Source organism: Salminus brasiliensis, chromosome 1 (assembly GCF_030463535.1).
Source record: "Salminus brasiliensis chromosome 1, fSalBra1.hap2, whole genome shotgun sequence".
NCBI classification, from domain to species: domain Eukaryota; kingdom Metazoa; phylum Chordata; class Actinopteri; order Characiformes; family Bryconidae; genus Salminus; species Salminus brasiliensis.
In genome coordinates this window covers 85561676-85587999 of record NC_132878.1, presented here as the reverse complement: position 1 = coordinate 85587999, position 26324 = coordinate 85561676, and the positions used below count along the sequence as shown (strand labels likewise).

Genomic DNA, 26324 nt, shown 5'->3' with positions numbered 1-26324 from the left:
GCCCCCTCCTAATGTACTGGAACGGCAGAGCCAATTTTGGATAAATGAGATGATGCATCAGAATTTCTGCTTTATTCTTTTATTTATTAGACAAATTAGAGAGGTGCCATGTTAGAATAAATTGTTGTGTATGATTAGTAGCTTTTAATGTGGACTCTTGGTTTTAAGCCCTGGGTTTCACCTGTGAACACTGCAATTACTATTAAAAAAGGATAAACTAACATGAAGACCAGCGGGTTGTTTTCCACCTCTAACAAATGCTTAACCAACTGTAACCTCAACATTCTTCAGCACAACCACAAAACCAAACTGTGTTCAAGCCTAGTTGATGGTTGACAGTTAAGACAGTCAAAACCTACACACAACTGGGTGCTAAAATAGAATAACAACCCCAAACACACACCAAAGGTGGTTATGGAATACATAAAACAGGCTAACATGAAGCTTTTAGAATGGCTTTCCCAAAGTCTGGACCTCAACCCTAACAAACGTGTGCGTTGAAGTCACATCTGTGCCAAGAAAACAAATTTCATTGATTCTGGCCAAAGAGTGGTTATATATTCAACCAAAATGTAATCAAATACTATGTATATTATTATTATTGTGGTTGTATAGTCTTGACGCTGTGTTGATTTGGGGAAAGAAAAAAGAAAAAAAAAGAAAAAAAACAAATAAATAAAAATAAAAGCTTTTGTATTGTCTCATATTCATCTTCTGATCTCAAACACAAAAGTCTTCAGCGGATAGCAAAAACAAACAAAGAGTGTAATAAAAGATAATGAAAACCAATCCATTCAGACAGTTTTATGAACATTAATGTGCAATTGAAAAGTAGCTTAAAACTGTCTGTTTTAGAATGTGCTCATGCCGGAGAACATCAGTCATTTTAAAAACTGAACAACAACTCACGATGTCTGCTAAAGATTGCATTTCTTGATTACTAAGCAATAAACAATATGGATTTAAACGATACCAAGATACAAATTATATTTTGTAGCCTGTAAAATCTGTAGTCAGGGTTTAACTGGAAATTTATTCATTCATTCATCAATCGCTGTATTTGAATCACTGAATTTGGCAAAACAGATGCACACAAACAGAAGGCTAGAAAGCCTCTACACTTTTGAACATTTTAAAACTAGAACTATCTAGATGAAAGGCATGTAAGCTCATGATCAAGGATCTTTCATATTTAAAAGTGTTGCTAGCACATATACTCATTACTGTGAATATTTGCTCAACAAAAATGTAAAATCTGGTGACAGGATAAGATACTACAATGTTTGTAAAATTGTAAAATTTACTCTCTGATGTTTCATTTATTAGAGACGTCTATACCAGCTAGACATGCTGGGTAATTGTTAGTTTAAAAATAATAGCAACAATGATTTTTATCTGAGGCAGTAAAGTTCACTGCACACTAGACAAAGTAAAAGCAATACCCTCCTATAGTAGCAAATGAAGCCTTTCACACCATCCAAGTGTAGAAATAACATTTTGGGTCTATTTTTGATGTGTGCTGTGTGCAGCATTATAGATGTTTCTAGGCAGAAACAGTACAAATTGGACTTTTCCAGTATTATAAATGCAGTATTTTTGTTAAATGCACAATCGAGGCCACTGCTTTTACTGTAAATAAATGAATAAAAATCTAAATACTATGGCACAATTCTATCACTATCACTACAAAACAGTTAACAGTTTTTTTTAACAAAGTTTATACAAATGTACAATTTATTGTCTCTGATGTTTCAGTACGGTCCTAATGTAGCAGTGAGGTCTGTTAACACATTTTTTTTTTTTAAATTGTGCTCAAATGTAGTCAAAAGTTTAATTTGTCAATAAAGACAACTGTAGCTTGATAAATTAAAACCAATGCCAATAATTTTCTTCTTTTTTTTGCATATGTTGTGCCCAGTGTTAAAATAACACCACTGAATGGTCTAGTGCATTTTGTGTGCCAGGTCTGGTGTGAAGTGTGCTCAAGACATTAGACAAAACAAAAGCTGTGTCACGAGCAGCAATAAGCCCTGCGCCTATTGACATAGCAGAGAAGTGTATTTTGGCTGGGTTATGGCTGAATAGCTGGAGTTACTACAGAGACCTTCAGTCTTATAACAAGGTAAGCTAATGCTAAAAAGGCGTGTTCTGTGTTGTATCTGTGTGTTCTCCATGGTTCTACGGTGTGGTAGTGCGTGTGCTTTGATGTCCAGTCTAAAGGAGAGCAGATGAAGGCCACTGCCTCACTAAACAAACGCATGGTTAACTTTTACAGTGTGAACGACAGTGCAGTGACATCACTGTTTTTTTTCTCCTGCCCTCCTCCCCATCGCTTACATCATCGCTTCCAAACACAACATGTGTAGGGGGAATCAATACGCTCGGGCTGCAGATGGCACGACAGCTTCACACCACATCTGGATTTAAGAGTCATTCAGTGCTACAAACACACATACAAGCAGACACGAACACGCATACACACACATGCGTACAACAGGCGTGAAATTGAAACTTCAGAAGGATGGAGGCCCAATACTGAATAAATGTTTACCAGTCTTTTCATCATCTTTAAGTATATCAATTATGTTTTTTTAAGGTGCCCTAAAATGGAAAACTGTATTTATCTTGGCACAGTCGAATATTGAGAGTTTGTTACATGGAAGTGACATATATTGATCCTCAAACACTGTTGGACCATCTATAAAAAGCAATACCCACAACAGACCAGTAAAATGACCCAATCCCAAAACTGTTACAGTAACAGTCTTGACTCTATGTAGTACGCCTCTAAAAACTGGCACACACCCAGTCCACTAGAGAAAGCCTTTTGAGGCTAAATGCAGCAGCTCCTTCAGGAGAATATGGAAACGAGGCAACTAGGCCAACCAAGTGAAGCATGGCTCGGTGAAGGACAGACTGGAGCAGACAAACAGCAGTCCTAAGACATCCTAACAGCATGCATTACGAGGCACCTGAGAGGACAGATATCGGTAGCTATCAGGTAAGCCTCCGGGTTAATTATAAACAAGTAAAGGTTTATGTTACAGTGTTAAAACAGTGTCATTTCAACAGTGTCATTTCATTCTGAGGCAAAATAACAAGGTTGTAAATTAGCTGGTAAATTCGCATGTGAGCATTTTACACCTCAACCAAAGTCACCGACTGAATAAATGCCTTCTATGGCACATTTCAAACTTCAAAATAAAAGTGAAAAATTCAATAAAAGTGAAATACAAATGTAGAATTTAACTGTAGAATTTTTTTTTACAAAAATCATTTTCAGGCCTGTAAGTAAGTACTCTTATTTTGGATTATCTGCATCAATAACATCTGTACATCTGTGACAATACCATTACCAAAACAGTACAGTCCAAAGGTTTGTGGGCACACCTTCTTATTGCAAAATTAAGCTGTATTAAGGTGCACCCACTGATGACACAAGAACAACTTGTGCAATCCGCACAGAATGCTCCGAAGCAACCACTCATGAGCCCAAAGTAATGGTGTCATCACTGAATCAGAGGTCGATTAAGGCATAGGAGACATGGGCATCTTGCCGGTGGAGGCACAAAGCACACAAATAAAATATCCATGGGTGCAAAGCCATGGGTGGAAAGTCCACATCACCAGCAGACTGCTCATTTATCTTAAAGTCAACTTTGTGGAATCAACCATTGAAGCATTTTATTTATTTATTTATTTATTTATTTATTTATTTATTTTAAGCACACCTTCTCTTTGTGGCTTTCTCTTTCTGTCCATATATTGGCAATAAGTGCTAGAGACTGTTTAAATTATGTCGGGATTAAGGGAAAAAGACTGGCCACTCACTAGCCCAGCCCACTGGGAAAATTCCTGAACTTCCCAATGGCCAGTCCATGCCTGGGTTACTGTCTGGGAAGGTCTTCCCCTCAGGAAGGGGGAGGGGTGGAATGATATAGTTGACCACTAGAAACGCCACTAAGCTGAATGCAATCAACACAGCACTGCATGCTGTTAAACAATCTTATGTAAAACCCCCCCTCCAGTGTAGGGAGTGCTACTATAGCAAAGAGTGGACAAACTCCTTTTAACACTCTCAATTCCCAAAGAAACATCAGATGAGTGGGTGTCTACTAACTTTTGTCTATTTAGTGTATCTAGAGGCACCAGTGCCATTACTGAATGACACTCCTGGACAGAGACTGTGTGTGTACTCCAGAGTAGCCTTACCTTCCTCCAGGACAGGTCTAGGTATTGTAAAGGGGATTTCCTGCAAGGGCTCCATGTGTCGGTGTCCAGCGCTGAGAATATTGACCTGGGGCAGGCAGACCACCAAAGTCGCTGGCATAGAGGCCTGGTTGTGGTACCAGCTGCGCACTGTGCCTGGGATATCACCACACACTATGGTGGTGGGGCACGGCAGGGTGTCGTTAGGCACGAAAACACAACATGGCTGCAGCTCCACCTATGACAGGAGACACACATACAAGAATTAATGAGACAGTACCTGTGTACATCATCTGCATGGCGACCTATAGGAGAATACTGCTATAGGGCGCATGATGCAACTGGTTTCATCATGTATACATTACATGGCACATCTGCTTTTCCACCCTCCCCCACCAACCAAAAGTCTCAGAAGCTTGAACTCCCTGTTTAACCTGAGACAGTGAGTGAACATACCACACACACTGACAATCACAGGATAGAAAAGGCTGTGTGAAGTAAGCAAGTGTGCAGCAGAGAAGGCTATATTATTACACGCTTGTCCAATGCGGTTTCCTCTTTGCTTTTGGGTTCAAAGCTCCGTCTGAAACCGAAGTACGTTTACAGACCAACACACAGTTCTGAGGATCACTTTGAAGATCTAAGTAGCTTGTGTTAAAAACACACACATCTCACCTGCAGTATGGAATAATGTTACACTGTTCTGCTTCAAAACATCTGTCCTTTCACACGCCACATAAAGAAAGACCAAACCATGGTGGAGAAGTACAGGAAGGTACCAAATTGACCCACAATGAACACAACTGAGCAATAATGGGTCTGCAGTGCATGTGCCCAGCCTGACTGACCATCTCTGCCTGGCAATAATAGCCTACACTAGAGGTCTTTAGACATATAAAAGATTCTTCACACTCAACAATCACCTCAACTCAACTCACCTCAATTACAAAAATGGTTCTTTACAGAAGCCAAAGCAGTTCGTCTTCTATAGAATCACTCAAATAACCAGTTAAAAGTTTTTATATTTAACAGTATAATGCTAGATCTTTGGACCTACAGGTTGGGCAGTGAGAGAGCGAGAGAAAAAGAGCCAGGGCCAGGGTCAGGCTTGAGGAACAGTGACTCAGAGCTGTTAGAGTGCTGGCAGGCAGAGGATGAGGAGGAGTGATGAAGAACATGTATAACTACTGAGGTCAGAATCTCCCATCTGTGTGAAAGTCATTACTCTGCCAAAACCACCAGTTTTCAGTGAATGTGTATGTGTGCGTATGTGTGAGAGAGGACAGATCGGTGTGTGTCCAGCAGCTCGAGCATGACCACGCAGTGATTCAAGGTGGAAAGTGTGCTCAGGGCCAGCCGGACGTCCAGGCCACTGGGACGCTGGTGTGAGAGTGCACATAGGGTTTGTGTTTGGGATGACGATCAAGATTTCAAGTCGGGCTCCGAACAGACAATACGGTTTTGAAAGATGGCTTAACTTCTGAGGAGATGGAAAGAGTGTGTAAGCAGCTCTAAGACTTCAGTAATCAGGTTGAGCTGAGAGTTCAAATGAAACGCTTGCAAAAGATTAAAAAGACACTTCTTCAGATTTATGTAAGAAGGGAGAGACATTAGTAACTATTATTAAATGTTAAATGGACTGTGTAAGAAGTTTAGGGCTCTAATCTTACCACTGCAGGGTCTCAATGTGATCCATCATCGAGACCCCGATTTAGCCCTGCCAGTGCTACTGTCATACTGTATTTTTGGCTGCAGGTTCCTGAGAGCACCTGACATGACATCATGGGAGTATGCTCGCTTCCTCTTTTTCCCCTTCTGATACACAGCAAGGGTAACAAAATTAAGGCATCAAAAATATTGATGGAGTCCTCATACACAGAACTGAGAAGTTACTGCCCTGATGTAAAAAAAACAAAAAAACAAAAAAAAAACAAGCTAATTGACCAGCTTAGCTCTTGACCAGCACAATTGGTATGCTTTCAATTGAGCATGGTGGTTTAGCATATCAAATTTGACCAGGCTATTCAAGTATGACCAAGCTGGTCAAACAGCATAACCTGCATGACTATGCTAGTTGACCAGTATGATGAGCATGACCACAGCTTACTTACCAGCATGAGGTATGCTTTCTCCTGGTCAAGAGCGAAGCTGGTTACCAGCTTACTTACAAGCATAGGGTATGTTTTCACCTGGATGACCAGCTTCTCAACCACCAATGACCATTAAAGTCTAGCTTAGACCACCTGATAACAGCTACCAGCAGGAGCTGATTCTTCAGCAGGGTTGTTTTGTGCAGTCATGTTACCATTGTGGTGCTTGGGCTCCGGTACCTACCTAACTCTCTAAATAATATTGCAATTATGTCCTCTCTGAGGCACTGAATATAAGCTTCACTCTAAATATGGAACTTATAGCATAAGTCATTCTGGGTTTTGCCTAAATATAGTCTAATTCCCAAGCTTTTCCATGAGCAATGCCATAGTGAGCCTGCTAGAAAGGGAGAGGAGTGTATAGTAATGCATTGTGTGGCGGAAACCCATTACACAAGGTCTACAGCTGAGTAGGAAAAAAAAAACTTCACAAATCCAACACAATTTGTAACCCTAATTGAATTAGAAATGTTTTCATGGAAAAGTAAGTTTTGGAACTGGGTAAGGAGTGTTTTATAAAGTCTACTGTAATGCAGAACTGGTACTGAGGTAGTGGTGGGCATCCAGCGCTACATTTAGAACATCTCTGCTGATCACATAGTACTGGCAAGGCTACCAAGGACATCTAATGATGCAGGAAAAAACGATATACTGACAACATTTGCCTGGACTGTTCTGTACATTTCTGAAGAAACACAAATACTAACACCTCCCCAGGGCTTCTGGAACTTTCTGATGTAATGCATAGCTTTCCTAGCTTTTGCTAAACCAGGCATTTAGTAGTGCACCGTGGGAGGGAGGAGAGGATTGAGAGAGATTTGTATGATGTCCATGAGAGTTAATAGATGCGGCACCAGCAGCTCTGCAGCGGCAGGTAGGCTGGAGGTCTACAGACCTTCGCTGCCCCCTTGGTCCACTCTGGAGCAATTGCAGCTTTACTTTTGTGGTGAAGGTGTGCATGAGAGTGTATTGTGTGTGTACTTCTCACTGCTGCTGAAAGGCCACACTTGAATGTTTGTCCTCAGGGTGAGATCATGGGTCTGGAACCGTGCAGCAGAAGTTCCAGCTGCTGCTGTGTACTGTTTGTGCAGGCAGCCCTCAGTTCCGACCCCACACCCTCCCAAGCTGCTCATACCTAATACAGCTGGCCCCGTAGGTGGCCATGACCAGTCCATAGTGTGCATGGGTACAGTGAATTCGCTTTTTGAGGGATTTGCATCCACCTGCCAACTGATGCTGAAACACCTGGCAGTACCCCACACTAAAACGGACTGAGCCAATTCACAGATGTGAGACCAGGCCATTACATATGCCCTAATCCTCGCTCTAAATGTTAGCACCCCACAGGGTACAGGGCAACACAGCTGGGTTGTTTTATGGCCAGAGTGGTTCTTTTAAGACTGTAGTCTAGAGTCTGTGGCCCAGTCTGAAGAGAGATGGCTGTTATTCACCTGCACTCACTGGCAATGAATGAGAAGGCTGTAGAAGGAAAAGTGAGAAAGTGAGCATTCAGAGACCTACTTGTGGGCCTACATGCCATATGCCACAGCAGTGGCGGCTGAGCTGCAAGGAGCCTGCCAGTACAAATACAGGTCAGTTACAGTAATCCAGTAGAGGCCTGGCCCTGCCTAAACTGGCCAATACCTGAGATAACATCTCAACATTGAGAATTAAAATGCAACCACTGACACAGAACATGGTTGACAGTAGGAAGCCTTGTTTCTACTGCCCCATGTGTGTCAATGTGAAGATACAGATCGGTTGTGTGCATTGGAGTGAAGAGGCGGTGACAAATACCCTTTCACTACTCTTGCTTATTCCTCACAGCTCTCAGGAAGTGTGAATGAAGGCCTCCGTGGGACGTAACAGGTGGTCTTGGTTACACAATCGCATCCCTCTCCTCCGATGAAAGCTTCCCGCTCAGCACAGAGACCACTGAGGACTGCCTTAACAAATAAGGCTCTATCCACTTCCACTTCCACGCCCACTAACAACACTCTGGCACTCGATTGGCCACCCACCATGAGAAAGTAGGCAGAGCGGAGGGATTTGACCTTTGATCTCTGTAGTAACTGCATAGACAAGGAGGCAGTGGGGAAGGGAAGAAAGGAGAAACAGTGTGCTCTAGTACTGAGAGGAGGACAGGAGATAAAGGTGACGGGAGGAAACCAGGCTTGAAAGGTCTGAGAAGCAAAACGCCTTCAGGTGTTCAACTGTGCACAAACAGCTTGATTCATCTCCATAGAAAAGTAGTGGACAGAATCAGACACTCTGGAGTAGCAGCATTTAAGCCTAAGGTCACCATGCCTAATGCCAAATATCACCTATAAAGTGGAACTTCTTTGCCAATAACCTTCAAATAGCACAAGCCAGCATACTGACTGAAGTGGCTTCTTGATTTCACAGAAACCGTAGTTCCTTAGATGGGTCAGTAAGAGACAGGGCATGTAGTCATGCCCTTACCAACTGAAACAGTCCAAAAGAAACTTTTGAAGATATTGCACTGTAAATTCCGTTGGTAAGTAATTCAACTGTACCATAAAACACCATGATCGTTTTCAGAAAGTGTGAATACGGACTTGCTCAACTGATCAAGACTTGATGATCTGACAGCTTTAAGAAAATAGTAAGTAGAAGGGACCATCTCCTGTCCAGGCATACAAAGAAATACCATTTGTCCACTCTGAGTGTACGCACATGTCTGCCCGCCCACACACACACATATATACATACACACACTCCAGTCCTAACTGCTTACAGAAGCTAATGAGTACTCATGGCCTTGGCAGCTAAGGTGGCAAGGAGAGAAAATAAACCCTGCAGGGTAGCACTGGCTGCGTTTGTTTGTGCAGGTCGGCCCATTAGCTCTGCTGCCACTGCTTCATTTGTGCTTTGATCCCCATGTTTGTTGTTCCAAGGTCGCTTCGCACAGGTGTGAGGAATGGGAGAAGCCGGTTCTCCACCCCAAGGCTTGATTTTAACAGAGCTGAATCTAAACAGCTTCTAAACAAATAACTTCCAACAGCAAAGGCAGCAACAGCAAGTTCAGAGAATAAACCCATCAGGAGAGCAGAATTGACATCCTGTAGCCACTATCCATGTGATATGGAGTTTCTCTTTGTTACAGACAAATGCCTCCTTAAGAACAAAGTGCATTTCTGCTAAGCTAAATCGTATCCATGCACGAGTTTAGCAGGTACATGATGATGATGCATAGACCAACGCAGAATACACACATGGACTGCTGGCATGGTTGGGCAGACTGTCATTTTTGTTTTTTTTATAGCTTATGAAAATTAAGTGGAATCATTAAAGCCCCTGGGAACCTGAAACCCCATTTCCTTTCTTAAAAGCTAATCTTGCTCCTGAAGGCATGGAATATGTAAAAGTATGCCCCATTAATAACTTTCAAATAATCAAAAAAAAAAAAAAAACCTGCTCAAGTTAGCGTAACCCTCACCAATCATTACGCTTATGTGGTTTGGTACATCCACATAGTTTGAATAAAACCGTTTTCCCCACTGTTTCACTCATTCCATAACCATCACATAATTATAGCTTTTCCTGAACACTATAAATTTATGGATCACTATTATCCAATCACAAAAAATTAGACCAACTGACCCCAAAAAGACTGGGGCATATGGATATGATGTATATTTCTTATACAGTGGGGAAAAAAAGTATTTAGTCAGTCACCAATTGTGCAAGTTCTCCCACTTAAAAAGATGAGAGAGACCTGTAATTGACATCATAGGTAGACCTCAACTATATAAGAGAAAATGAGAAAAAAATTCAGAAAATCACATTGTCTGATTTTTACTGAATTTATTTGCAAATAATGGTGGAAAATAAGTATTTGGTCAATAACAAAAGTTCATCTCAATACTTTGTTATATATCCTTTGTTGGCAATGACAGAGGACAAACGTTTTCTGTAACTACTTTGATTTCATCTGACCATAAGACATTCTCCCAATACTCTTCTGGAACATCCAAATGCTCTCTAGCAAACTTCAGACGCGCCCGGATATGTACTGGCTTAAGCAGGGGAACACGTCTGGCACTGCAAGATCTGAGTCCCTGGCGGCGTAGTGTGTTACTGACGGTAGCCTTTGTAACGTTGGTCCCAGCTTTCTGCAGGTCATTCACTAGGTCCCCCCGTGTGGTTCTGGGATTTTTGCTCACCGTTCTTGTGATCATTTTGACCCCACGGGCTGAGATCTTGCGTGGAGCCCCTGATCGGGGGAGATTAGCAGTGGTCTTGTAGGTCTCCCATTTTCTGATTATTGCTCCCACAGTAAATTTCTTCACACCAAGCTGCTTGCCTATTGCAGATTCAGTCTTCCCAGCCTGGTGCAGGTCTACAATTTTGTTTCTGGTGTCCTTCAACAGCTCTTTGGTTTTCACCATAGTGGAGTTTGGAGTGTGACTGTTTGAGGTTGTGGGCAGGTGTCTTTTATACTGTTAACGAGTTCAAACAGGTGCCATTAATACAGGTAATGAGTGGAGGACAGAGAAGCCTCTTAAAGAAGAAGTTACAGGTCTGTGACAGCCAGAAATCTTGCTTGTTTGTAAGATTTGTGACCAAATACTTATTTTCCACCATTATTTGCAAATAAATTCTTTAAAAATCAGACAATGTGATTTTCAAAATTTTTTTTCTCATTTTGTCTCTCATAGTTGAGGTCTACCTATGATGTCAATTACAGGCCTCTCTTATTTTTTTTTTAAGTGGGAGAACTTGCACAATTGATGACTGACTAAATACTTTTTTCCCCACTGTACTTATTTATCTATAAGGTATATACTATATATATATATACACTTAATACTGTGTGTTTGGCCAGTTAGTCCACCAAATATTAAGTAAGTGATGAAGCGTTGCTGTGCCAACATACGTCAAACATAGTTTTCCAGACGCAATTGCCTCTGTACTTGCACTGTTGTCCGGCATCCGGCATTCCAATAACTGTTGGACCCGAATAGCTCCTACCTTTCCGTTTCACATTCTGTATCTTGGATTTAGGAGTATTCTCAGCTTTGACACTTTTATCGATACTATATACTTCATACTCAAACAATAGTTATTATTAGCACTTTGTATGCATTTGGGGCACATCCCTTGTGTCTCCAATACAGCTAAATTTACAGAAAAGTAATTAACCTTTTAAGTTTTAACTTTAATTGATATTAACAGCAACAAATATATAAATATATATATATATATATTTTTCAAGTCGTTTTGGAGCATCTGTGCAACTGCACAGTGGGGAAGTGGTGGCTCAGCGGTTAGAGCACCGGGCTATCAATAACAGGGTTGTGGGTTCGATACCCGGGCTCGGCAAGCTGCCACTGTTGGGCCCTTGAGCAAGGCCCTTTACCCTCTCTGCTCCCCGAGCGCTGGAGTTGGCTGCCCACCGCTCTGGGTGTGTGTGTACTCACTGCCCCTAGTTCACTAGTGTGTGTGCATGTGTGTGTGTGTTCACTACCAAAGATGGGTTAAATGCACAGTACAGTGACAAATATGTGCACCTTTACCTTTTTTTTTTTTACCTTTTAAATTCAAATGAAATACATATTAGGTTTTTGCATGACAAAAGTAGATGCATATAACTTCTCTACTTTGACTGTGTGGCTTTCCAACCATCAAACTCCCTATTTGCACATTCTGGTACTAAAAAAAAAGTACTCCAAGTTATTACACTAAGCTGTCGTGTGCCTTTAGTCTTAGTAGCAAGTAAGTATGCATCAGACAGAAGGCTAGAGGCAGCGGGCAGGGGGTCAGACACAGGGCTGAGTGAGATTATGGAGATCGTATGAATGATGAGAGAAAGAAAGAAACCTCATCTCTAATTCACAGCTAATGACAGATCCACAGTCACAACTCTGACTTAGATCAGAACTGTGACTGTGGACTCAGTCATCACTAATGACAGACCCACGGTCACAACTCTGATTTAGATCAGGCGCTACCAGAGACGTTCCTGCCGTAAGCAGTAGGGAATGTGAGTGGGCTTGAGGGAATTGACATCAATTCTTACGCAGGAAAAAAAGAGGCAGATTAAGTCTAGAGTGAAGACTGGAATGCTCACCCTGCTCTGTACTCTTTCCAGATCCACACTCTATACACTGCTACACGCCGGGCCAGGAAACCCAGAGTTCTTGAATTCACAATGCTGTTGTTTCTTCGGGGTGTTTTCACGTACAGATCTTTTAAACCTGAACTCTGAACCTGAAAGGGAACCGGTTGATACTGACCTGAACTTTTATGCTTACAACTTCAGTGAACTTTTAAAGACAATGTAGTAGCACAGACCAAGCCAAGACTTTGCGGTAGCCAAGTCATGATAGAGACCACTAGTGGGTGAGACTTCAATTTGTGATTATTTTAGATAAATCACACATATTCGACTCGATTCAAAATGCATAAAGGTAAAGATGATTGGCCTGATTTTGGTCACCATGCAAAGTTTGGGCACATTTACATTACATTTACGGCATTTAGCAGACGCTCTTATCCGGAGCGACTGACAAAAGTGCTTCCTTATTTACTTAAGAATAACCTTAGCTAGTTTAAATAGACTAAAACTGAAAGATACCCCTCAGCTTAGGTACCCCATGTGATCTGAGCTCCGATCATTTTTACCAAGAATTTCAGCTTGCTCAAAATCATCGATATGAAAGGCCAGATGATTCAAATTCCTAAGCATTATAAATCTGACTTCTCAAACCTTGTTCCAGGAATAAGCAGTCATGAGCTCCAATAAGAAGATACCTAGCACTCTAAACAGTGGATGTTAAGTTGGTGGTCTTAAAGACCAATTTTTTAGGTTTTAGGTTTTGCTAAAAAGGCAAATCAAAACACCCATTTGACCTTCAGGACAATTTGGCAGACTCTGGAGTGGTGTTGCACTGTCCTACTGTGCAGTGGTACCTGCAAAGATATGTTTGGAGAAACAACATGGCACAATTTTATGAAAAGAACATCTCTCCAACTATTAAGCATGGGAGTGGATCAGCCAAGCTGTGTGCTTATGTTGCAGCCAGTGGCACAGAAAACATTTCACTGGTAGAGGAAATAATAGATTCAATTAAATACCACAACAAACATCACAGCATCCATAAAAACCTGAAGATGAAAAGAGGGTGACTTTTACAGTAGGATAATGATCCTGAACACACTTCATACCTTTTGAAACTCAGGTCAACTTGTCACTTGTTTAGCCTTTCACAAGAACAGAAATTTAACTGTCTCCCACAATTTTGCATGCCACTGCAGATATAATCCGGTAAATACTTCAAAGGTTTGGGCCTTTATGCACATTCTAAAGCTTAATTACTGTTTATTTGCTTAATTTGCTTAACATATTGCAGAAAGAAATACAGTATGTGCAAAAATGTTTTCTGTATGGTGTTATTTGACCAGTGGTTCCTAAGCTCTTGCACAAGACTGTATATGTCCTATACAGTCTTTTCATACTATCCCCATATTGACAACAGTTGTCATAAGCCACAGCCCAACTTCAGGCTGGAAGCTGGAAGCGTTCAGAGAAAAGACATTGAGGTACTGTGAGAAATACAGTGTCTGTAGTGAAGTCTCTCAGTCATGATGACTGTGTTATGACGTTTATGCAGTCCATGAAGTTCATCAAGGTTGGAACAGAAACTTTATAGCTTAGGTATTCACTTTTCTGCAGTGATTATAGCGAGGCATAGCAAAAACGTATACATTGTAAAATCAGGCCTGGTGATACCCATGTGGATAGTGCTGTTCAAGTTCACAATCAAAGGACACGTATCTGAAATTTCAGTCTCCCCAAGTTACACATATACTTATGTACTATTGGTTTTTATACTTTGATGGATAGCTCCAGTTTTAACATCTGACTGCTTGAGCATGGATCGAGTTGTAATAAACTCTATATACACCTGGCAGCACACAACAACTGAATTCTGTATTAAAGTGCCATGTTATCCAAACACATTAAACTGTTAACATTGTTCAGGTAATGACTTCTGACTGTTTTGTTGCTTGGAAACCATAGCAACTTCAATTTCCTCTGGAAGACTATTACACTGTGGTAAATATTGTATTGTTTGGATCCTGTATGTAATTATACTGTGTTTCAACACATAATATTAAAGTAAACTGTATATTATACTGTTGGTTTCCATTTTATAGAAACTGTGCTTTGAGGGGACAGCACTCAGAGCACACATTGCTCTCATACATACTCCTCAGTGCATATCACTTACATATTACTGCTTCTGGCACCAGTAGAATGCTACCGGAGAGCACAATTTACACAACACTCATTACTCAAATGAAATAAAGTCTTTACATAGAGGTCAGGCTCAGGATTTACCAAAAAGTCAAGAGCTAGCAAAGCAAACCTCAGATGATTCTGAGGATGATGCGGAGGACCTTGAGTTACACCCGTGCACTCAGCTCTTCCAGTATCCAGGCCCAATTTACAAAAGCAAAACCAGAACTGTAATCACAAATCATGTGACAATTCCAAGACCTGACAGAGAGGGGGAGGGACAGTGGGGGTGTCCAGAGGGGGGTTAAAACGAGATGAGGAAGAGATGAGGAGGGACAGAGGGTGAAGTAATGAGTGTGAGTGAGGCGCTCCAGCCCGGGGGTCAGATCCTGTTCATGGAAACCATCTGGCCTGCTCCCTGTGAGCCACACCAAACACAAACCATCTCTCCCAGAAAAAAACAGCACAGAGAGAAAATATCCTCCTCATTAATGCATGGCAGCTGCACCGGCCAGCGTTACTTCATTTTTCCATGGCAACGGCCTCTCTGTTGCAGGAGATCCCATTTCAGTTTTGGTAGCAACGCATCGCTCCGCCAAGGCCGAACACATTCATGTGTTAAATAGAAGGAATTATTACAAAATTCCTGAAATAGAATCACCTCTCACTCAGCTCGGATTAGAGCCCAGAGAGATGAAAATGGCAGAGCCACCTTGCAGAGAGAGTCAGGAAAAGAAGGAGAGAGGGATGAGTGTGGCCGTTCTCCAGGACTGAAGTCTAGCAGTCTCCACAAGCCATACCATACCCATGTTAGACCCACAGATACACCTAGAGATCACTTACAGCTAATCCCCCATTCCAGGGTCCAAAGACCACTAATTCTGCAGAGACTATGCAATCATCATATAATCACCAAACACAGCTCTCCATAGACACCACAACCCCACAAAGATCACTCCAATTCCAAACCACAGAGCCCAAACACTGCTGGGGTTGTGGTGTTCCATTCAACCAAATCCTCCAGTTACCAAACATATCTCCAACAATACTAAGCGCTAAACCATGGCTAACTGTAGAGACAACTGCTAATCCTAGATAATCTTTGCATCGCTGACCCTGCAGCGTCCCCTCAAAAGGATCTGCATGAGACACAGTAGGTGTAACAGTTGAGTGAGTGTTTGCAACAGTGTTTATTGCCTGAATGCAAGGCAGTGTTCAAGGGAGTTTAAGGCAGTGTGTGCTAGCAGAGCGAGAGTGCTAGAGGTGATGCGTGTTTCACCTGAGTAAGAATCGTGATGAGGGAAAGCTATTATAGCTCATGCAGATCTTCTGAACTGACAAAGCAATATTCATACAGCAGGCTTTCTCTCACACCGTCCTTCTAGCTCACAGGGTTCTGTTGTAGGACCTCTGCTATTTGTTTTATATATGCTACCACTGGGTATTGTTATCTGTAAACATGGCTCCAGCTTTCAGCTACTTAGATGACTTAGATGTAAATATTGCCGATACCAAATTTTACGTTTTAGCATTTAGCATTCAACTTTATATATTCTATTTAATTATATTATTACATAAAACCACAGCTTCAATATAAGGTGTGGTTTTATATACAATATATTCTATTTGAACTGTCATACCTCCTTAGTGCTGGCCTGTTTTTAGAACCTATATTTAAGAAAGCTATGGTTGAGTTTTTTTTTAACAAAGCCCCCCCCCAAAGGTTTGATATTGTCTTCCAATCAGTGTTGGCAAATGGTCTCAATCTTTTTTAGGCTAAAAACGTATTTGTGTAGTAAAGCCTTTAGCTAATTTTTTTGGTAAACTGAGATGTTGTCATCCTGCAGCTGATAGTAAAGTGTTGAGTAAGACTGATTAGGGTAGTGTGTGGTTCTTGGTGGAATTATTAGCTAAGGTGCCGGCCTAATAATTCTCCCAGTGTGAGTGGGAGCAGAACAGCACACACGAGTAGAGAAATCCTGCAAATACATCATTTAGGCTGAGTCCCAAATCGCACACTCCCACACTAAGTAGCATGCATTTATAAATACCACTATTAGAATATTAGCATTTTTCAGTGTACTGCGTAGTGTAGAGGTGTGTGGTTTGGGACGCAGGCAGAGCCTATACAGCTGGAGGAAAAACAGTCAGTCACAGATGTGCTTAGCCTACCAAAAATAAACCTTCAGTGGTTTAATTCTGGCTTTGTGTTTATTGGGAATAAATAGCCTATGGAGAAGTTACTTCACTGTAAAAATAATAAGCCTGATGACCACTGTGTCAAATACTTGATGTTAGTTAGCCTCTATGGGACTGTGCGGGCAAGATCGGACTGAAATGTTTAGTTTGCAGGTGAAAGGGGGTGGGGAAATCATGGCAGGTTTTGTGTGTGCGCGGGCCGAAATCTTAAAAACGGCCCTGTGCAGGTTTGTGAGGTGGAAGGGTAGTGCTGGTAAGGCAGTGTTGGGGAGTTTACCTGCAGTGTAAGGCGTTTGACAGCATCCCAAGCACAGGCAATAAGTTCCTTCATTCGCTCATCTGAGGACACAGAGCTCTCAGCAGACGACTGCATGACCTTCATAGGGATGGAGAGTGGTCGAGACTCTACACACACACACACACACACACACATACAAAAAGAACAAACATAGGAGTCAGACACTTTTTATACAACAATAAAGTGGGCAAGTGATTAGTTTAAGGTGCACGTATTCGTCACTGTACAGTGTGGACTGTTAAAGGTTCCACAGAATACAGTTAGAGGTTGGGTCCCCCTTGTGAGTCTTGGTTCCTCCCAAGGTTTCTTCCTCCAGCTCTGAGGGTGTTTTTTACTTGACTTGACTATTTTGTATTTTATTCAGTTGTTATTTGATGGATAAATAGTAAGTATGCAACATGCTCAGAAGTAGCTTAGCATAGCATGCCAACAAAAAGGGAATTGTAATCGGGTTGGCTTTAAACCCAACACCTGGCTAGCACCCACATATTTCAGTGGCTTCCCTGCGACATGCAGCTCTCTCAGCGTATAGCTTTATCTGCATTCACCATGCACATTCTCTCGACAGCTATCTTCTCTTAGCGGCTAGCTTTCTTGCATTTTTGCGGCAGCTAGCTTTCTCAGCAGCCGGTTCCCCCAGCTCTTTCTAAAGGGTCCTTTCCTGAGCAGTGCTTCACCCATCTTATCTTAGCATTGTAACAAGAAGACACTGTTGTACGGTCTGGTAGGGTTCGCTTTTAGCTTAAAACCACTTGGCACCCACTCAGTTGATCGACAATGTTTAACTCTCTCCGGTTGGCCCTTCACTGAACACTGCTTCACCTGGTTGGCTGGCCTTATTAGCCTCGCTTCTATATTCATGCACAGTGGCTAAGCCATGAAAGGTCTGCACTAGCGGACTGGGTGTGCGCATATTTTTGGGTGTAAATAAAATGAGCCAAGACTGTTTTGGGGATGTGTTACAGCTTGGTTACAATTTTGAAAAAGGATACAACCTGTGTCTGAGGTTCACAAAATGTCACTTCCATATACTGAACTCTCTATATTAACAATGCTAAGCAAAATACAGTTTTCCATTCTAGGGCCTCTTTAATGTATACATTTTAACCATACAGCATATTATTCTATAATATGAATATCATATTTTACAGCCATTACCATGGAGTGAATCTGTGCTTATAACATGAGCGATGTTTTCAATGGTGTGCACTCTCCCCACATAACTGCACAAGGAAAACACACATACACAAATGCAAAGCATACACTTACACGCATAAAGCACATGCAAACAGAAAGCTCTCACTCTAACAAATGCACTGAGTAGAGGGGTATGTTAAAGTAATCAGAAAATGTGTGTGCGCATGTGCATTTGTGTGTGTGTGTGTGAGAGAGAGAGAAAGAGAGAGAAAGCGATCTCAGTGGAGGCATTAAGCTACACCGGGTAATTCAGACCGTTAGCGGCTCAGCTGCTGCTGTGTCCTGACAGAGGAATGAAGTCACCAGCACAAAAATACCTCAACACTGCATCGTCAAAACAACTCCAAGGGTCTGACATGGTCACAGTACTGTTTCCGTAGTGATGAAAGAACATGGACTTCAGTGTTTTAGAACTGGTCTACATTGCTGTGCGGCTCTGCACAGCTAGGGTTAGAGTTCATGTCGCCTCCCTCTGCTCTGCGCTGCACACAGGAAATGAAGCAGGACTTACCGAGAAAGAGAAAGAGGCCTTAGGGAGGCAAACAAATTACAGTCCTGCTCAGCCATACATGGTAAGAAACATATGAGAGAACGAGAGAACTCCAGCGCGAGCAGTAGACTCTTACTGTTAGTGGTTTGGATAAATCAGAGGTGTTGATTACTGAGATCTATAATCTGAACAGAGCACCGTTCTATGTTTAGAGGATGTGAACACATGCAGATACCCGGTGGGCACAGTACTGAAAGATCTTCTGTTTCAGAAAGCATGAGCTTGACTTGTTCTCAACCTTCCAAAGTTCAGCCACCATGTCAGTCCCTTGCTGTGTAGCCTTCACTGGCTTCCTGTAGCTGACCCCAATCAGATATATACTCCAAAGCAGCCAAAAATGGTCCAGTCCCTCCCTATGTGATGGCAGTGGTCAAAATCTACCTTGAGCCCTTTGAGCTTCTAGTATCCCAGCCAACCTGCTCATGTAGGGTTCCCATGGGTGGAACGTGGGCGAGGACGGGTCCTGGTGGACATGGCCTGTGAGTAGGTTTGTACATATGTTTTTATTGGGAACCAGTTGGGCTTCCCAAATGGGCCCCATTGTTACAGCCCACCGTAATCTAACATGGGTCCCATCTAGTTTCATATGCAGTGTACAACTCAGATGGGGCCCACCACGAACACTGGTGGGCATCCATATGTGGGGTCAGCGTTGAATCAGAGGACAAAACCTCCCAGTTCCCAGTTGGGCAACCCATATAGGCCCCACATGGACATGTTAGCTAGGGCTTGGCTTCTGTTCTGGCACTAAGGTGGAACAAACTCCAACAAACTCTACAGCAGAGTTGCCTTCTATATTCAAACATCAACTGAAGACTTAACAGAGCACTAGTATCACATCTACTAAAGCGTTTATTGCATTTCCAACACTTAATGCATTTACTGTGTTTAGTTCTTGCTTATATTTGCATTTCTCTCTATATTCAAGTTCTAGGAACTATGCATTGCTTGTTTGCTTGTTGTGTACTGTGTGGCTTATTTCTGGCAGCATCATAGCTCAAAAGTACCCTGAAATTCAGGATTGCTTTGAATATTCTGAGTGAAGACTTTTGTAAGTCGTTAAATGCCAAAAGGTTCTTTGAGCGATTCCATAAAAGAACCACATTTTGTTTACCATTTTTGTAATGCTTCCAGTATAAAGAACCTCTTAAAGATGTAAAGGTTCTTCACACTCACACATCTCTACTACAAAAGTGGTTTATTATGAACTCAAACCTTTTGTATTATCTTTATTTTTAAGATTGTAGGTACCTGTGTTTGGCCAGGCCAGTGGACTTGCTTGAGTGTATGTCAGAAATCAGACAAAATCTGCTGACTTTAGGTCATACATTCATAAAAAGGCTCCAAACTGGCATGTGTGAACCAGAATCCCAAACCACCCAGTGCCCACAATCCCAACAAGTACAATATATTACATCAACAGCTCTTCTAATGGCCCTGCTTTATATCCTTTACAGTCCTTCCAGTTTGTCACACTGAGCCTGCTCACAGCCAGCCCGCTGAGCCAAGGGCATGAGAAGAGACGAGGAATAAATTCTCTGCGTATGAAACAAATGGCCGTCCTTTCATCTAGGGACCACCAAAACAAGTGTGCAATACAGAGGGAGATTTAATGGTCTTTTATTAAAGCGGGGCCTCCAATCTGATATTAATGCAACCCAATGACACTGCACATCAGAGGCAGGGCATGAACAACCCCCCCCCCCCCCCCCCAAACAGCTCTCACTGCAGCACATGCTGTCCCCCTCTGCCCTCCACCAGCACTCAGCCACAAGGCTGTAAAAAATCCCCCTGGCTGATTCTCATCTCTGTACAGCCCTGAAGCTCTCAGGAATGTTCCAGCTGTAGTGGTTTATAATAAAATGGAGTGCAATGTGCACGGCTCCAGCTGCAACCGGACACAGCCGCACACCTTTGTGTGGATCTGCGCGCAATTCAGTTGTTTTGGATGCACGTTGCTGTTTGTTTGAACGTTCCCCTAACAGTCTACTTCTGTTCATGGGATGGGAGTTTGGTATGGGACAGGCTGGGCACAGACAGATTAGGATGGGTAGTGCAGTCTAGCTCCATACATTCTTTTTCTGGGTGCCTCTTCATTATTTATATATTATTTACAGCACAAAAATACCACTGAAAGAATGGGTGAATGAACACTTTGGAATTACCAGTGTTTCCCCATTGATTGCAAATAAAATGTAAAAAAAATGTCTGATCTTTATCAAAGTCAGAATACCAAACACTAGTTAAAATAACAAACACTAGTTAAAATATTAGCACACCAACAGTTGTACTGTTCACTTTTTTTATAAAGCTCACAGAGTAAATATGCACATCATTGCAGGCTAGAAAAAGTAAGTGAACCTTAAAGGTTAGTGTGACCAATTCCTCAATGCAAACAATTTTCATAAGACCTCAGCAAAAACAACAGTATAGAGATGCATAAAGCTGAAACAGGCTACAAAAGCATTGTGTACACCATGGTGTATGTCAATTCACAGTTAGACAAACTAGAGTAGAGAGTAGAGAGTTTGGGAGAAAACAAACATGCCACACCAGCACCAAAGTCTCATCCCATCTGCGAAGCATAGTGGAGGGAGCAGAATATTTTGGGCTGCTTTGAATGCTTGTGATCACTGAAGGAACAATTTATTTAAAAGTGTATAAAAACATTTTCTAGGAGAATATATGGGCCTCAATATGACCTCAAGCTGAAGAGATAGTGAAAAAGCCCCGACCTTAACCCTACTTAGACGCTGTGACGACCTGAAAAGGGCTGTGGACGAAAGGCATCCCAGAAATAATGATGAACTGAAACACACTGGCAGGGAGGAATGGTCCAAAATGTTATAGGAAGCTGTAGGAAACATTAGGTGGAGGTGACCGCTGCTAAAGAGAGATCTGTATGGCATTAAATTCAAGGATTCACTTACATACAATAAAATAGACGAACAGCACAACAGTCTGTTATTAGCGTGGTTGTGTGGTTGTGTTTGCCTATAACTTAGATAATGACCAGACCACATTTTACTAGTAATCAATGCACAAGTCCAGGTGATTCCAAAGGATCAACAGGAGCCAAATCTAGCACAAATTTAAAATTGGCAGTTCAAAGATCAGATGTCTGAAGAAATCCAGCATTACACATGTTTACACAACTCATCCTCAAGGTTTTATAAAAACAACAATGTGAGCAGACCCCCTAGAATGTAAGCATAAACCAGTCTTAACACACATGAAACACATCCCAGCTGTTAAGATGGACATTTCAAATAGAAACAGGGTCTCTAAATTACATATATGAACTCCAGGGCAACAACAACTGCATGTCAACAAGTTGCTTAATAGCTAAAATGATGACTGGCTAAAGTTTTGGAGCAGATTTTCCCCTCCAGTCCGTGAACACGTGGGGTGCGTGCTGGTGGCTGCGCACACATACCAAACTCACATTTTATTCATTACACTTAAATCATGCACTGTGCAGGCGCTTCACACACAAATCAACTATACTATTAATTACAGGAAGACTAGAATCTGCAGCGGAGAGGGAAGTGGATTTAAGCCCAGCTCTGGAGTGTGTGTGCATGCACGTACAACAGCCTGTGCATCCTGACAATGTCCCGTTGTTTTGGTTTTTTTTGCGTAACAAGAAACAGTCAGCTCTTGCTCTCTAAGTTTTGATTACACTTGGAAACAGTCTGTAAGTTGTACATGCACAGCGGCGCAATGATGGGGTGGTTGGTTTGAGAGATTCATTTCAAGGTTGAATTCAATGCTATAATACTGCCTACATTCCTACAGGCATATGCTACTAACAAGTAGAAGTAAAAAAAAAAATGAAGTCTTGTTGCAGTTACCTTGATTTCTGCATTAACTACTAATAAAATGTGGTCTGATCGTTATATAAGCCACAAATATAGATAAACAACGTAACTATACTCACTTGTACTGTTCATGTCTTTTATTAAACACATTAGGGAAACACCCAAATTGCAGGCTAGAAAAAGTAAGTGATCCTCTGTGTTAATGACTTCTCCAAGGGCTAATTGGCAAAAAGTGTTTCAGCTGAGGGTATGAGATTAAAAATGTGGGTTTTACAGGTGCTATGCCTATTAAATAAAAGCACAAAAAGCCTGATTATCGACAAATTGGTGGTTCTTGATAAAGACTCAGAAGCTCATTGAAGACATTGTAGAAATCTTGTAGAGATTCATTAAACCTATCTGGGTTTTGAGTTTGCTCAAGACCACCTGGATGTTCCACAATGCTTCTGGGAAAATGTTTCATACACAGGGGAACTGTTTAGCATACATGCAAACAATGCTACATAGTGGAATGAACACTGCACCTCATCCCAACTGTGAAGTATTGTGGCATTTGGGCAGCTTCTCTGCCTCATGACTAGGACACTTTGTGGTCATTGGAGGAACAGGAAATTTAAAGATGTATTAAACACTTTTACAAGAGAATGTAAGGGTAGCAATCTATGACCTAAAGCTGAAGAGCTTTTGGGTGATACAATACGACAATGTAATCAAGTAAGAAGATCAATTAAAGAGAAAGATGAAGAGTCCTGACCTTAACCCTATGGAGATAATATGGCATGATTTGCACTGGAATCCAGGAACTCAGCTCTTGCCCTGTCTAGCTTTTGATTACACATTTGAAAGTTGTAAATGCAAATCAATAAAATGATAGTATGGCAGGTTTGCTCTGAGACAGCCACTATTCCTCTAGAAAAGTGGACATCCAATAGACAGAATTATTAGAACTGATGGGAGGTAAACTATTTGAGGTAAATACTAAGATGTTAAAAGTTAAAAATATTATAAAATGTTATCATCAATTAAACAATAAATGGGCAGTTCCAGTACATATCCTAGCAGAATTTACCTAAAGCCACCTCAAGTGAAGTAATATCAGCATGACAAGCTGGCTTACTCTCCTGCTCCAAACCATTAGAAGGGACTTGAGTTGAGAGTCTGTTTCAGAGTTCCAGCTCTGTTTAGGTCTGGGGAGCAAGACCATGAGTGCTGTGGCGGAGCTCTATTCTATTAACACTAGGCCTCAGCAATGCTGAGCTCATCCAACACAACATGGAGTGGTAGGATCAACCCCCTTAAACACACACTCTGCCATTCTCAATTAGCTTTTTGTAAGTCCAGAACTGATGGGAGAGTGGTAGAGTTTGTTTGCGCCAGTGAGTGCAGCTTTATAAGTGAGGCTGACACACTGCAGCCTGCTTGATTGTGTGTGTTTGGGAGAAGTCGAAGAGCGGTGTTTACTGACAGCGATGTTAAGTGTTGCTCTTTGGCAATGGGAGATCTAAACACTGGAAAAGCAATCAAGCCAGATTTAATAACTAAACAAAAGATGAGGGCCTGAAAAGCTCTATACTGTTCTCCCTCACACACACACACACACACACACACACACACACACACACACACACACACACACACACACACACACACACACACACACACACACACACACACACACACACACACTCAGAGGTCAGTCTGCATACAAATGCCCTAATGGAGGATTACATGCGAGATAACTGCAGCAGTGCTATCTCTCATCATAACAATCCAGAGAGTGCACTGCAGAGTACGCTGTTTAAAAGTGACGCATGTACTGCACTGAGAGATGTAAAGCAACAGAAACATCAACCCTTAAAGACCTGCAGGTCTCCTCTACTACGGCCTAGTTTATGTGTAATTATGTTCTAGAATGCTTAATATGCATTTAGTTGTGTTCTGTAGTGCCCTTCATGTGTGTAGTTCTAGTGTAGTCCTATGTGTTCTAGAATGGCAAATTTGCATGTACTTGAGTTCTCAAATGCCTAATCTGTGTGAAGAACGTTTATAAGGTTTAAAATCATATTCTCGTTCTAGAATTAATGATGCATGTTGTTGTGCTAGAGTGCCATATATGTATAGTTGTCAAGACGAAATTGCATGTACTTGAATCCAGCCTAAATTTGCCTAATAAGACCCTTTTAGCTTTGCAGTTGTATGATTCTTATACTAAAATGCATAATTTGAAATTAGCTTGTCCTAGAGTGCCATATATGCATGTACTTGTGTTCTGAAATGTCTCATTTGTATGTACTTGTGTTCTGGAATGTCTCATTTGCACATAGCACTGTTCTAGAACGTCTCACTTGCATGTAAGCTCTTAAAAATGAAAGGTGCCACAAAGGCTAATTAGAAAATGTAATAGAAGAACCACTTTTGATTCCATAAAGAACCATGTTTATAAAGGAGAGTGTGAGTCCTTACCTAACCAATGTAAAGGCTCATCATACTCACACATCTCTATTACACACATTTTTTTTTTATGGAACCAAAAGCGGTTCTTATATGGCATCACTCAAATAACATTTGTAGCACCTTTATGTATACGTCTACTTAAAATGAAGCCCAGTCCTTGGTTAGACTGCCTGCTTCATTCTCTGGCTTCAAGACTATTTATGGGAATAGAGTGGAGACAGTAATGTTCAGTGTGAGGGGGAGACTGAGCAGTCAAGACCTATAATAGCTACTGTAGTGGAACAAAATCAGGTGCTTTTAATCACCCGAAAGAAAAAACAGCGCTACTTTGGCATTCAGTGTGTTAGCAAGTATGTGTGTTTTAGGTTACCTGTTATAGTCTTGGTTTTGAGTGGACTGCTGGCATAATCTGATGCCTGATTGGACAACTGTTTGGCCAGTGGAGTACTGCCTACAGATGCTTCATCTTCTCTTCTCTTCATCTTCACCACTGGAACTACACTTGCAGTCTGCAACAAGAGTAAGCAGAGAAGCTTAGAAACTTACAAACACACACACACACACACACACACACACACACACACACACACACACACACACAACCACACACACTAAAGTTACAGTCACAGAAACAGCTACAGAACACCAATAAAATTAAATAGCTGCACAACAAAGTACGAGACACTGAGACTGGGAAAGGGCATCATCAGCAGACTCTCTTAAGCCTCTGAAAATGTGGTCACTGAGGCATTAATGGACCCCCTTTATTTTAATATGTCCTTTTTTGTGTCCATTTTGTAACTGGCAAGAATGTGAGGCTTGACCACGGCAGTGATTCAAGAGTTTATTTATGGAATACATGACCAAAGAGAGAAGAAGGAACCTCTGGGTTAATGAGTTCTCCAAGAGCTAACTTGTTAAAGATTTTTCAAATAAAAGATATGAGATTGGAAATGTGGGTTTCACAGGTGATTCGTCCATTAAATAAAGCCTAGTTATTGGCAAATCTGCTCTTTTTTACTTTCAGGAGATCTCAGACAACGTGTTTTAGTGAGGCACTTGAAGCAAGACTTAAGTTTGCCAACTCTGGGAAAATGTCTGATGGACAGATGAGACAAAAGTACAAATGCTTTTAGTACAAATGCACAACACTATGTCTGGAGGAACAAGAACACTGTGC

At 41.6% G+C, this 26324-nt stretch overlaps 1 protein-coding gene across 3 annotated transcripts in view; it reads right to left on the bottom strand.

Annotated features, from left to right (window-relative positions):
• Positions 1-26324, bottom strand: part of LOC140565583 (intermembrane lipid transfer protein VPS13B-like) — a 215532-nt gene that overhangs the window by 87156 nt on the left and 102052 nt on the right. For all 3 annotated transcript variants that reach the window (XM_072691586.1, XM_072691577.1, XM_072691596.1), the window contains exons 21-23: positions 25515-25653; positions 17102-17229; positions 4213-4447 (exon numbers count right to left, since the gene is read on the bottom strand). In XM_072691586.1, the coding sequence (XP_072547687.1) occupies positions 4213-4447; positions 17102-17229; positions 25515-25653 (502 nt within the window). The remainder of the gene's footprint in view (positions 1-4212; positions 4448-17101; positions 17230-25514; positions 25654-26324) is intronic.